This window comes from Solea solea, chromosome 16 (genome assembly GCF_958295425.1).
Source record: "Solea solea chromosome 16, fSolSol10.1, whole genome shotgun sequence".
Classification (NCBI taxonomy): Eukaryota; Metazoa; Chordata; class Actinopteri; order Pleuronectiformes; family Soleidae; genus Solea; species Solea solea.
The window spans coordinates 12,907,264-12,918,632 of record NC_081149.1 but is presented as its reverse complement, the minus strand read 5'-3'; the positions used below and the strand labels follow the sequence as shown (position 1 = coordinate 12,918,632).

The 11,369-nt window shown below is 45.0% G+C and overlaps 1 protein-coding gene across 2 annotated transcripts; it reads left to right on the top strand.

The window, feature by feature from the left end:
• The first annotated feature begins 1,515 nt into the window (after window positions 1-1,515).
• Window positions 1,516-10,929, top strand: samd1a (sterile alpha motif domain containing 1a). Of its 2 annotated transcripts, none has more exons than XM_058654183.1 (7): window positions 1,516-2,064; window positions 5,845-6,238; window positions 6,658-6,809; window positions 6,909-6,969; window positions 8,682-8,763; window positions 9,046-9,160; window positions 9,601-10,929. In XM_058654183.1, the coding sequence occupies exons 1-7, from the start codon at window positions 1,699-1,701 to the stop codon at window positions 9,745-9,747; spliced, it is 1,317 nt and encodes a 438-aa protein (XP_058510166.1). In that variant the 5' UTR covers window positions 1,516-1,698; the 3' UTR covers window positions 9,748-10,929. The 2 variants fall into 2 exon arrangements, with proteins under 2 accessions (XP_058510166.1, XP_058510167.1); XM_058654184.1 differs by lacking the exon at window positions 1,516-2,064 and adding an exon at window positions 2,585-4,190.
• The last annotated feature ends 440 nt before the right edge of the window (window positions 10,930-11,369 follow it).

The window sequence follows — 11,369 nt, the reverse complement described above, 5'->3', positions numbered from 1 at the left end:
CTTGGTATAAAAAATTAGAGAACCACTGGTATAGGATAAATAAATAATACTGAGCAAGCAAGAAAAATATTAAGATATTTACACAATATACACCAGTCAATGAGTCGAAATACATTTGTGGAATTTTTCAGCCTTTCACTTAACGGAATACTTCACCGATTTGCATTTAGCTTTGTATTACTAGAATAGGAGTAGTATTTTTGAAAACATGCTTCCCAACCTCAGTTTCCCCTGAGTCGAGAAATATCTTCATTCTTTTTTTTGTTACGTGCCCACCAGTGACACTTGAAAACTGCAACGCTAATCCCGCACTTTTTAGACCCACTCGAAGGGGGGCGGGACTCATTCCCAGAATGTAAACAGTGTCGGCCATCTTTGCTAACAGTTACGCTAACAGGACCGAGTGTCACTGGTGGGCACACATTCCATAATATAATTGTATTCCTTTAAGATTTACAGTATGTGCGTAAAATGTGTATGAACTTCATATCTCTTTGAAATGACTTTGGTTTACCTGTTCCAAAAAAAAGTCATGAATTATTTTATTACAAATTGGGTCTTAATAGTTTGTCATGTTTTTGTTTTTTTTAACAACCACTTAAAAGCTTTAACTAAGTCTGCCTACAACCGCCTGAGAAACATTGCAAGGATCAAGGGTTTTCTGTCCAAACAAGACACAGAAAAACCTGTTCATGCTTTCATTTTCAGCAGACGAGATGATTGTCATCGTGTCTTTACAGGTCTGGACAAAAAAAACAATCAATCAACCAGGCGGCTGCGGCTGGTCCAGAACGCTGCTGCCAGAGTCCTGACTAACACCAGGAAACTGCACCACATCACACCGGTCCTCAGATCACAACACCAAGTCAAGATAGATTTCAAAATGACTTCCTCTCGGTCTTCAAAGCAGATTTATTAGTTCGCTATGAAGCATCCAGAACCCTGAGATCATCAGGGACAGGTTTACTGTGTGTGCACCGAAGCAGAACCACACAAAGTTATTCTGATCCTCACCTGTGGAGCAAACATCCCGAATACCTGATGTCTGCTCAGTTAATTTAATTTAATCAGGCCTGAAAACATTATTGTTTACTGCAGCTTTTTTTCTTAAATTCTCAAACAAATCATCTACAGGTTATCTTGTCTTTTGAATGCACTTTAAATGGCAAATCACACTATTATCTCTTATGATTTTAATTTAATTTTCATTTAATTTTAATAGTCTGTGGCTTTTATTCTGTGATTTTCTTAATGCCTTTGTAAAGCACTTTTGAGTTGCCCTGTGTATGAATAATGCTGTGAATAAAAGTGGGTCCCCATTTAAAAAGTTCAGTTCAATGACATTCTGTTGAAATGATGTGCATACAATGAAGGAATACATAAACACGGATATCAAACATGTATTATCATACTTATACAAACCGCTTTAGCGCGGATGGGCCCGAGTGCGCGCGCACGTCCCCGTGCAGGACTGCACATTCCACCTTAAAACTCTCCCCCGAGTGAAACTTTTCGCAGTAATCCATCGCTCCACCTTAAGCGCACACGCAAACGCAGGAGGCTTTTCAACGAGGTTTCCGCTTCTCACTCGGGCTCCTCGAACCGCGGCTCACGAAAAAACACCGCGGCTCACGCACAAGGTTGACGCACCGAGGTAAGAAGAAGAAAAAAGGGACAAGAAAAAGCAGGAAAAGAAAGATGTCTGAATCCAAGTACCGCGAGTGGATCCTGGACACTATCGACTCGCTGCGGTCACGGAAAGCCCGGCCGGACTTGGAGAGAATTTGCCGAATGGTCCGGAGACGACACGGGTCCGAGCCCGAGCGAACCTGCGCGGAACTGGACAAACTGATTCAGGAGCAGACGGTGTTGAAAGTAAACTACAAGGGCTCAATCTCGTACCGGAACGCCGCCAAGGTTCAGCGGAGGAGCCGAAAAAAGGACGATGTCACGTTAACGGCGGCTGCGAGGAGGAGCGCGGTGGAAGAAGAAGCCAGTCATTCTGACCTGAGCAACGGGGACAGCGCTCTCGGTCCCGCTGAGCAGGACGACGAGGACCTGGAGGTACGGTGGTGGTGGTGTTTTTTTTTCTTTTTTCTCTATGTTTGTTTGACGCGAGGAACTGGGTGACATGTTTGTTTTTAAGCGAGCCCACGTCACATAACAGCACATTAACAGGTGGAGGTAAATGAGGGGCAGAAAACAAGGCTGCGTGATATTCGCTTTCAAAACCAACGTGTACACACGGGGAGTGGTAACGGGGGAGTGATTTTGCAAGTGCATCCAAAACTGCCGCAGACGGGGAGCGGCGGTTGGACCTCGCTCGAGCGCTAGCGAGGCGGAGAAGGGGAGGGAGAGGGGGGGTGACTGAAGGTGCGTGTGAAGTCAAGCGCGTGGCATTTTTACACTGAAAGCACTCGAACGGGACGACGCAGGCGACCAGACTCAACACGCGAAAAGTTGCGTGGGGCCTGTCCGTCCGCAAAAACACCCCCACCGAGCCTCCATTATCAGCGGCAGAAAGCGCTTTTCAAGCCCCAAACTCGGCGTTGAGCGAAGGGGAGGAGGATGCGGAGGGAGGAGGGGGCTGTCAAGTTCACAGGAAAGGTGTCGCGCGCGACCGGAAGCTGTAGACGTTTGCTTTCACATGAAATCTTCCAGAAAGAGGGTTCCGCTAGGGCCCTTTTATTTTTTAAAGTTTAAACCGGAAGTAGGTGTTTTCATTGTCAAGTACTTGTCAGTATGGGAGTGGGTGAAGATAAAAAAAAAAAAAAGTCTTGAAACACCGCGGAGCCTGATGGGGGACGGTGGGACATTGTTGGGTTGTTTGATTGTTTTTCTCTATTTTTCACATGAACACGAGGACACTCGTGACTGGCGAGACATCAGAGGTCTCTAGAACCATGTCTAGTCGCAATTGTTTTAAATTTCATCATGGGTCCATGACGAAATGTTTCCCCCTCTTCTTCCGTCTGGACTTTAAAAAAAAAAGAAAAAAAAGCCCCGTCGTCGCTGCTGTTTTGTGTCGATTACGAGCAGCGAGCGCATCCGTGCCAAAGTTCTCCACATGAACGTGGACATAGTTCAGTTTTTTTGGGGAAACTGCGTCTGTCTTTTGTCACCGATGGACTACTGCAGACGCAGAGCATAAAAGTCGAACCCCTAGATCCATTGTCGGACACGCTGCCAACCGAGCCCGGTCACGTCTAACGCTTGGTGTTAGCTGTCGTTATGGCCTCTCTCTCACATTCTCTTTTCCCCTGGTCCCGCACTGCAACCGCATATCTCTTCCTCATAATGTCTGCCAGCTGGTGTTGGTTGACATAGACCCACATAATTGCAAAGTAATGGCACATACGCGGGGAAGGGGGTGCGGGCGGTTACAGAACTTACGCAAAGCGGCCGCAAACTAGAAGGCGGATGATGCGTTTGTGTGATTCGTGGTGAAGCTGCGATCAAATTGACTTTTGTTCCGTGTTGGTGAAGAAGAGACTCACGCTCGGTCACTTTGCGCAGACTGCCTCTGCTTCTGTTGTCCAGGTTTCACCCGAACACGGGGAGGTGGGGAGGGAAATGTAGACAGTGACGTGTCCGATAACGGACTCATTTTGGGTTTACTCTTTTTTTTCCCTGCGAATTGTTGACCCGGTGCAAAGTCAAAGTAGACACACATGAATAAATAAAACCCGTCGTGGAACGTGTTCGGTTCTCGCTGTGTGGACGGAGCACTGCGTTATAGACTGTGCGTCGTTTTTTTTAATTATTTTTTTTGCCGCCGCGCAGCTCCGGGAACTGAAGCGCTCCGTTAAAGAGCACAGACACAATGGCGAGGTTTTTTTTTTTTTTTTTTACCGCTGCTCCTAAACTCCATGCGCACTTTAGAGGAAATTTGAGGCACACACGCACACACGCCTCGCATCGGCCTCTTCTTTCTGCATGTGTGTGTGTTACAACAGACGCAACGAGCACATCTGCACGCCGTCAATGAACATCGCGTGGCTGTTGTTAGAATCTTCGGTGATTATTCGGGGGGGTTTTGTTGCGTGACTGCGTCTCGTCTGTGAAAGTTGTGCGAAATGCAGTGCGCTGGCCTGAATGAATGCCGTCCGTACAAGCGGCTCTCTTCCACAGGAGCGGGGCGGGCTTTAGTTTGCGCTCTGCTGCCTGGACACGCAGTCGCAAGGTACAAGGTAATTTTTCACTCAGGGCGCCGTCCACAAAAAAAGAAGAAGTGTGCATTGGTTTGAATAGTGTGGAGATAAAGGTGACACACACTGCACCGCAGAGAGCGACTGAGGCATTCAGAGGCAGGCAGTCATTTACCTCCATCTGTATGAGGAGGTTTTCATGTGACATTTGCACCCTTTCATTTATATCATCCAGAAACAACAGGGGTTCAACTGTGTTCAAATCATGGACTTGAGGAAGTTTTCCTTCTACTGAATGAAACATTTTAAAATAATTGACACTTATTCCCCATCAATCATAAGGAAATGGGGACATGCTGGCACTGGCCACTTTATTAGGAATGCCTGTAAAACTGCTTGTCAACAAAAAGCTCATCAGCCAATTACATGGCAGCAACTCAGCGGCTTTGGGTTTGTATAGGTAGACATGGTCAATACACACACTCACTCACTTCTACTGCTTTATCCTCCACATGAGGATCTCAGCTGACATAGGGCAAAAGGCGGCAACACCCTGGACAGGTCACCAGTCCATCACAAGGCCACATGTAGAGACAAACAACCATTCACTCTCACGCTCACGGTCAGTCAGTCATCATCTACCGCTTTATCCTCAACCAGAGGGTCGCGGGGGGTGCTGTGCCAATCTCAGCTACATCGGGCGATAGGCGGGGTACACCCTGGACAGTTCGCCAGTCCATAGCAGGGCCACACAGATAGAGACAAACAACCATTCACTCTCACGCTCACGGTCAATTTAGATAATCTCCAATTTGCCTAAATCTCCAAATCTGCATGTTGTTATGGCCAATACAACCTGCTGACATTCAAACCAATAATCAACATGGGAAAGAGAGGTTATTTTGATGACTTTGAACGTGGCATGGTTGTTATTCACACACAAACATCTCTGGGGTGTAGAGACAACGGTCCAAAAAGAGAAAATATCCAGTGAGCCGCTGGGTGAAAATGCCACTTCGATGCCACAGGAGAACGGCCAGACTGGTTTGAGATGACAGAAAGGCAACATAACCAACCACATGCTACAGCTCAGGTATGCAGAAGATCATCTCTGAACACGCAGCACGCCAAACCTTGAAGCAGATTGGCAGCAGAAGACTAGACCGGTTGCCACTCCTACCATTTTATTAGGTGTCCCGTGTACCTAATAAAGTGGCCAATGAGTGTATGTTGATGTGTTTTTGTTCAATTCTCCACCCTGTACTTTGAATGTTCACATTTTGGGGTTCTGTGGATCGGCATCAGGCCTTAAAACTTGACCAAACCGGCCAATGAAAACTCATCGGAAGCGAGTCTACTACACTGTGATTTGTAATTCATTTAAAAGTTGTAAACCAAACAAAGCTTCACAGCAGACTTGACACTGTAAAGCCACTGTGCATGTCACTCACAGACGAACAGTGGTGACACACTATGACCACATTGTGTCCACAATAGACTCAGGGCTCGTACTGATGGTGAGTTAATTATTGAGATTTGTACAGTAGTGTAAGTTGAAATATACCTTTATAATGCTTTGTGTCATGTGCAGTATTTAACTTTCAGCTCTGTGGCTCCCCCACTCTCCCCCAATTCCATATCCTATGCCATCCTGCAGTTGAGGTATCAATGTTGAACATTTGCTTCTGCTTTACAGGCTGACACCTCCATGGTCATGGACACAGACAGTAATGCAGATGAGGAGGGGGCCGATGAAAGCCGCGATGGACAGGAGGGGCCGTCCCCTGGTGGGCACACGCATGAAGATGCTGCTGTGCACTGTGCCACTGTGCGAGCAGTCTCTGCCCCCTGCTCCCCCTCTGGCACCCGGCCTGGCTCTGGCTCCGGACCCGGCTCTGGCTCCGGACCCGGCTCTGGCTCCGGACCCGGCTCTGGCTCGGCACTGGACTCTGTACCTTTCCAGAAGGCCAGTGAGAGGCCCAGCTCCTTGCCTCCCTCCAGCCCCAGGGCCCTCGCACACAATGACTGGACTTATGATTGTGCTGTCTGCCCAGTGGAGCGCCAGCACCCAGGAATGAAGGGAGACAATGGTATTCAAAACTGCTCCACACGGTCTAACACGCACATACCCGGGATTATGGAGCACTATTATGATATTGTTTTATGCTCCAGTTTAATGCTTAGTTGAGCATAAGCAGGGGAAGTTTGTAACCATTCTCGATGATTGATTGTGGATGGACATTGTTATTGACTGTAGACATGTCTTATTTTATGTAAGCCAGGCAGTATCAGGAGCAATTCATTATTATGACTTGGGGAGAGTTGAATTCCACTGATTTATTTGATGTTTAATTAAGAATGTCAAATGTAATATCAAAAAACAACGTCTAATTCTAACTTATTGATGAAACTAATCACCCAGGTAAATGCAAACTAAATAACTAATATCAGAGTGTGGATAGTGTGTATGACATCAGTGTGATGTGTGTGTGTGTGGTTTGTGTTGTAGTAGAAGCAGCCATGAAGCCAGTGATCCACTCTGTGACCACCAGCCCCTGCACTTTAAAGAACAACGTGAAGAAAGAGGATGGAGACAAGGTGGAGGACAACGGCCTTTCGTGTGACCAGTTGGTGCCAGACTGCAAGGCTGCACCACGACTGGTAATTTGTGACAAACAAGAACATCTGTATGTGTCCGACCTCTTTGAGCCCTCTCCTTTCCCACTTGATATTTCAATGTTTCGTTTGTTTTGTCCACAGGATGAGAGCAGGAATGTGTCCGACGGGAGGCCACAAACACTCTCTTTACCATCGGACAACTGTGAGTAACATAATTTCCTTTTTTTTTTTTTTTTTTTTAATAAAAAATAATAATGATAATAATAATAATAAATCTGCTGTGTAGCTTGCGTCTGCTTTGCAGAAAACCAGTACACTAATTAATTAATTTGGGAATAACACATCATCTAGCTGTTAGTTGTCCTTGTCTCGAGGCTTACTCAAGATCTTTTGAATGTTTTCACCAGCTCGTCCTGCTGCCTTCCGTCCAGGTGGTGCTCCCTCGTCACTCTCAACACGCTGCGTCGTGTAATGCTGCAGCATTACTCAAGGCAGTAGAGCTGTCTGTGTATAGTGTACCTCACAGATGGATCTAAAAGGTCCACCGTGTAAGGAACATCTAATATTGTAACTAATGGAGGACTCCTCCTTTCCCATGCACGCCACTGAATCACAAAATAAGCTATACAACCAAAGAATTCCTGCCTTAGCACAAAAAAGAAAAAATGCACACTCTGGTTGCTTTGTCTGTTCAGGTTACTGCACTGTAGATAGTGTGGCACAAAATGGAGGCCTCCATAAAACAAGTACATATAAATCGCTATGAAAATAAATAAAATACTAACAATAAAACCATCCATATGTGTCATTTCTGCAAATAAGCCTTCCTAAATGTTAGACACTGGACCTTTTATGTATACCAGACTTACAGGGAAAAATCCAGAGTGACTGACATTCTAGGTCTATTTTCGGATCATAAGGAGTTCATATTTTGTGTTGCTATCACAATCGCGCAAATCGGGTAATTTCTGAGAATGATGGTGTTTTGCGATTTCGACTGAAGGGGTACAACAAGGGGTAGTGCATGCGGTATTGCGTAAAGACAAATCACTATTCTTTAAAACTGCTGTAAGGCTCAAAACAACATTTCGCTTCTGCGGTGGTGAGGTAGATAAGCAAGTTCTCTTTTTGTTTGACGACGGACCACAATGCTTTAATTCAGCAGAATTCAGCACGAGCGGGACCTGAAGTCAAACACCAATACTACATTAAAGCGTCCGGTTTTATTTTCTGAATAACAGCCCCCGCGTTGAAACCATTTCACTTGACTACGTCAACGACTCGTTCTCCGGTCGGTCGGTGAAACATCTGTTTCTTTGAGTTTACACAATGTACTTGTGTAGTTTTTGAATTACCGCGAGAAATCCGTGTCTCGTTGGCTCCAGATTTCCTGCCAAAGAAGTGTGTTTCCTCCATGTTTAACGCAGAAGCAGTGGGTATAGTTTTCTTTCCTTCATAGTGAGACATCAACTCAACAACTGCAAAAGAAATTCGAGCCTCTGCATCTACTATAAGTGCGTCACTTTGTGCTTAAACTTTTCTGGGCCTGAATGTAGTTTATCTAAGATTAACATGACAACAGTACTGTAAAAAATTACCTGGTAAAGTAAGGCGTGCTGTATGTTCACTACCATTGAATTGCGCTTTGGGGTACATCAGGGGGTTTTTAACAGAGTGGAGCCTGAAGACAAACTGTGGCCATTCTCTGTATGTTTGTTTATGTTTATCTAGAAGAATATTTGTTCACTGACATAAAGAAAACGTCAAACTGTCACTTTACTCGCGTATTCTGATAATGATACAGAAATACTGTCTGTAATTATGGAGTATGTCATAATATCCATTAAATCAGTGTTTTATTGTTGCACAGTTTGCACAACATGTATAATATTTTAGCCTCCATCTTGGTTGCAGGTACGTTAAAAAAGAAGTTGGATATATCGCCCTTTACAACACCTGAAGATGGTCTCCTGAATGGTGGTAAAGTCGAGGAAGTGTGAGTAACTTGTTACTATTGCATTTTCAGATCATGTCGTGCTCTCTCTGTCTCTCTCTCTCTCTCTCTCTCTCTCTCACTCTCTCTCGCTCTCTCTCTCTCTCTCTCTCCCCATCCGTCACAAATGCTTTAAACACCTTCAGCTTCCTTTTGTTCAAGATTTTCTGACAACACTTTTCTGACAAACAGTGTTAATCAATTCAAAAAAATAACCTGCTGAAGAAAAGCGTGGCATTCATCATTTTTGACTTCATGTCGATTTTTGTCTCAATCTTCGCGCAGCTCCGTGAAGAAGGAGAAGATGAGTCAGAACCTGTTGCAGTGGACGGTGGCAGACGTGGCCAGTTACTTCTCTGCTGCAGGCTTCCCGGAGCAGGCTGTGGCCTTCAGAGCACAGGTTGGTGCACCACCATGAGCTGCCGCAGGCGGCGCTACATGCCCAATGAAAACCAAACTTGCAGTACATCCCATCACATCCCATCTTAATGCTGTATGTCGTGTGTTGCATTGTGTTTCTGTGCTTTTATTTTAAAAGCTTGTTCTTCCTGTGCTTTTATTTGTCTTCCCTGTGCTTTATATATTTGTTGTAACTGCGTTTTGAAAGGTGCTACATAAATAACGTGTGTAATTATTGTATTACATGCTTGCTAATGCATGGACACAAGAAATGGGAAAATACCCAGACTTCACTGAAACTCATTTCTACATTACTTGCGCTAATTTCACTTCCTACATGGTGTCGTGGTGGCACCTAGCAGGCGTTCACAATCAGCACGGCTCTTATGAAACTCACTGGTGACAAACACTGACATTTTCTTTTCGCTCTGCCGCCGACAGGAAATCGATGGGAAGTCCCTTCTCCTCATGCAGCGCAGCGACGTCTTGACTGGTTTGTCTATCAGACTCGGCCCCGCCCTCAAAATCTACGAGCGCCACGTAAAGGTGCTGCAGAGGACCCACTTCCTGGAATACGAAGATCTCTGAGGTGGTGATTCACAACACGACAGACAGAAAGAAAGAAACATGCTGCATTGACGTGAACGTGCATGCAGTGCCCTCTCCCATCTGGATCCTGCCACCCACCTTCATATACAGTTTATGCAGAGGGTGAGTGGGGGAGAACGGCTGTGGTGGAAGTAACTTTCGCTGTGAGAATGACCAGAAACTGAAAGACACCTCATCCTACCTCTCATTATGGTCTTTGGTTTTCACATAGTTGCCATTTCACCCATGTGACCTCATTGTGGAGGAGCAGTGACCTTCCCACACGAGTGAAATATGGGTAATGTAGTCGCTGCAGAGGACTCTCCCTTGCACCAAGTGCGCCACGTATGGGGCGCGACACTTTCAGACATTTCAGACTGCAGGGTGCTGTAGCAAAGTGTTGTCACGGTTTTGGGTCCATAAGAAAAAGGTTGTTTTGTTGCGGTTCTGAAATTTCCATCCGTGTCCTCACTACATCTATTCCATTACTTTGCGTTCATCCAGAAACAAATGAACACACAAAGCACATCTGATGTGCGTTTCACTTCAACTCATATGATGAGTGGATTTAGATGGCATGAAAGTGCTGGGGGACGTCAAACTTATCGACATCAAAAGCTGGATTCCCTGACCCCTCTTGTGACCAATCGCTGCTGATCACATCTCCGTGTTATCTCTACGTATCAATGAGATTCTGCACTAAGATAAATTGCTACTACTTGCTGGCAAGGCAATATATTGTCTTTTTTTTTTCTCCCCCTTGTTTTATCTTATTTAGAAAATGAATGTGGTCCAACCTAAAACAGTTACATTCTGAACCATGTCAGATGTGGCCAGTTTATGTGCAGCCCAATGGAATATGCTTTTTATACGTGAAATAAAAACAATAAACAGGCCAGGTATGCTGATGTAAAACTGAATATATGGTTTTAAATTGAATACAGCTGCTCGGGAGTCCGTTTACAGGGCAGACACTTTGATCAAATGCAATTTTATGTTGTTATCCTCGTATGTATAACTTGTTCAGCGCCTCCTCGTGTTCTTGATCCAAGCCAGCCTCGCGAACTGTCACATTCCATATGATGTAGTCGACATCTCCCGCGTTATATCTGCCCCCCCCCCATGTCTGTAACATTGAGACTTCTTCCAGAGTCACAAATAAAGTTTGTGTCTCTCTGTTCAGTCACTTGTTCTGTGATAGTGTATTACTCTTGGATCGACAGCGGTTGTTTCAACGGGGAAAGTTTTCCAGTGCGTTTTCATAATAGAGCATTTTATTTCAAATGACACCAATATTTATTATTGAGGCGTAAATGACTCTGTTGTTGTTGTTTTTTCTGATATATAACACCCAGAACGGTTTTCTAGCAGGACAGTTGTCAGATTAGTAGAAAAACAACAGATTCTCCACATAAATGCACAGCGATTGTGGTTTAATGGCTGAAACATGGGTATTTTAGCCTTTTCAGCTGAATACCTTTTGCTGTAAAATCGTCTGTGTGTGAGTAAGAGGTGGATTTTGTGAGGCATGTCTGTGCGTGCTACAAGCAGTGTTTTTTTTCCCCCCTTCTGTTGATGTTCTTATGCCAGAAAAACATTCAATCCATGTACAGGCAAAAAGA

Coding starts and splice junctions, on each gene's coding strand:
- samd1a (XM_058654183.1), top strand. CDS start 1,699: ATGTCTGAATCCAAGTACCGCGAGTGGATCCTGGACACTATCGACTCG. Junction 2,065..5,844: donor AGGACGACGAGGACCTGGAG/GTACGGTGGTGG, acceptor TCTGCTTTACAG/GCTGACACCTCCATGGTCAT. Junction 6,239..6,657: donor AGGAATGAAGGGAGACAATG/GTATTCAAAACT, acceptor TTTGTGTTGTAG/TAGAAGCAGCCATGAAGCCA.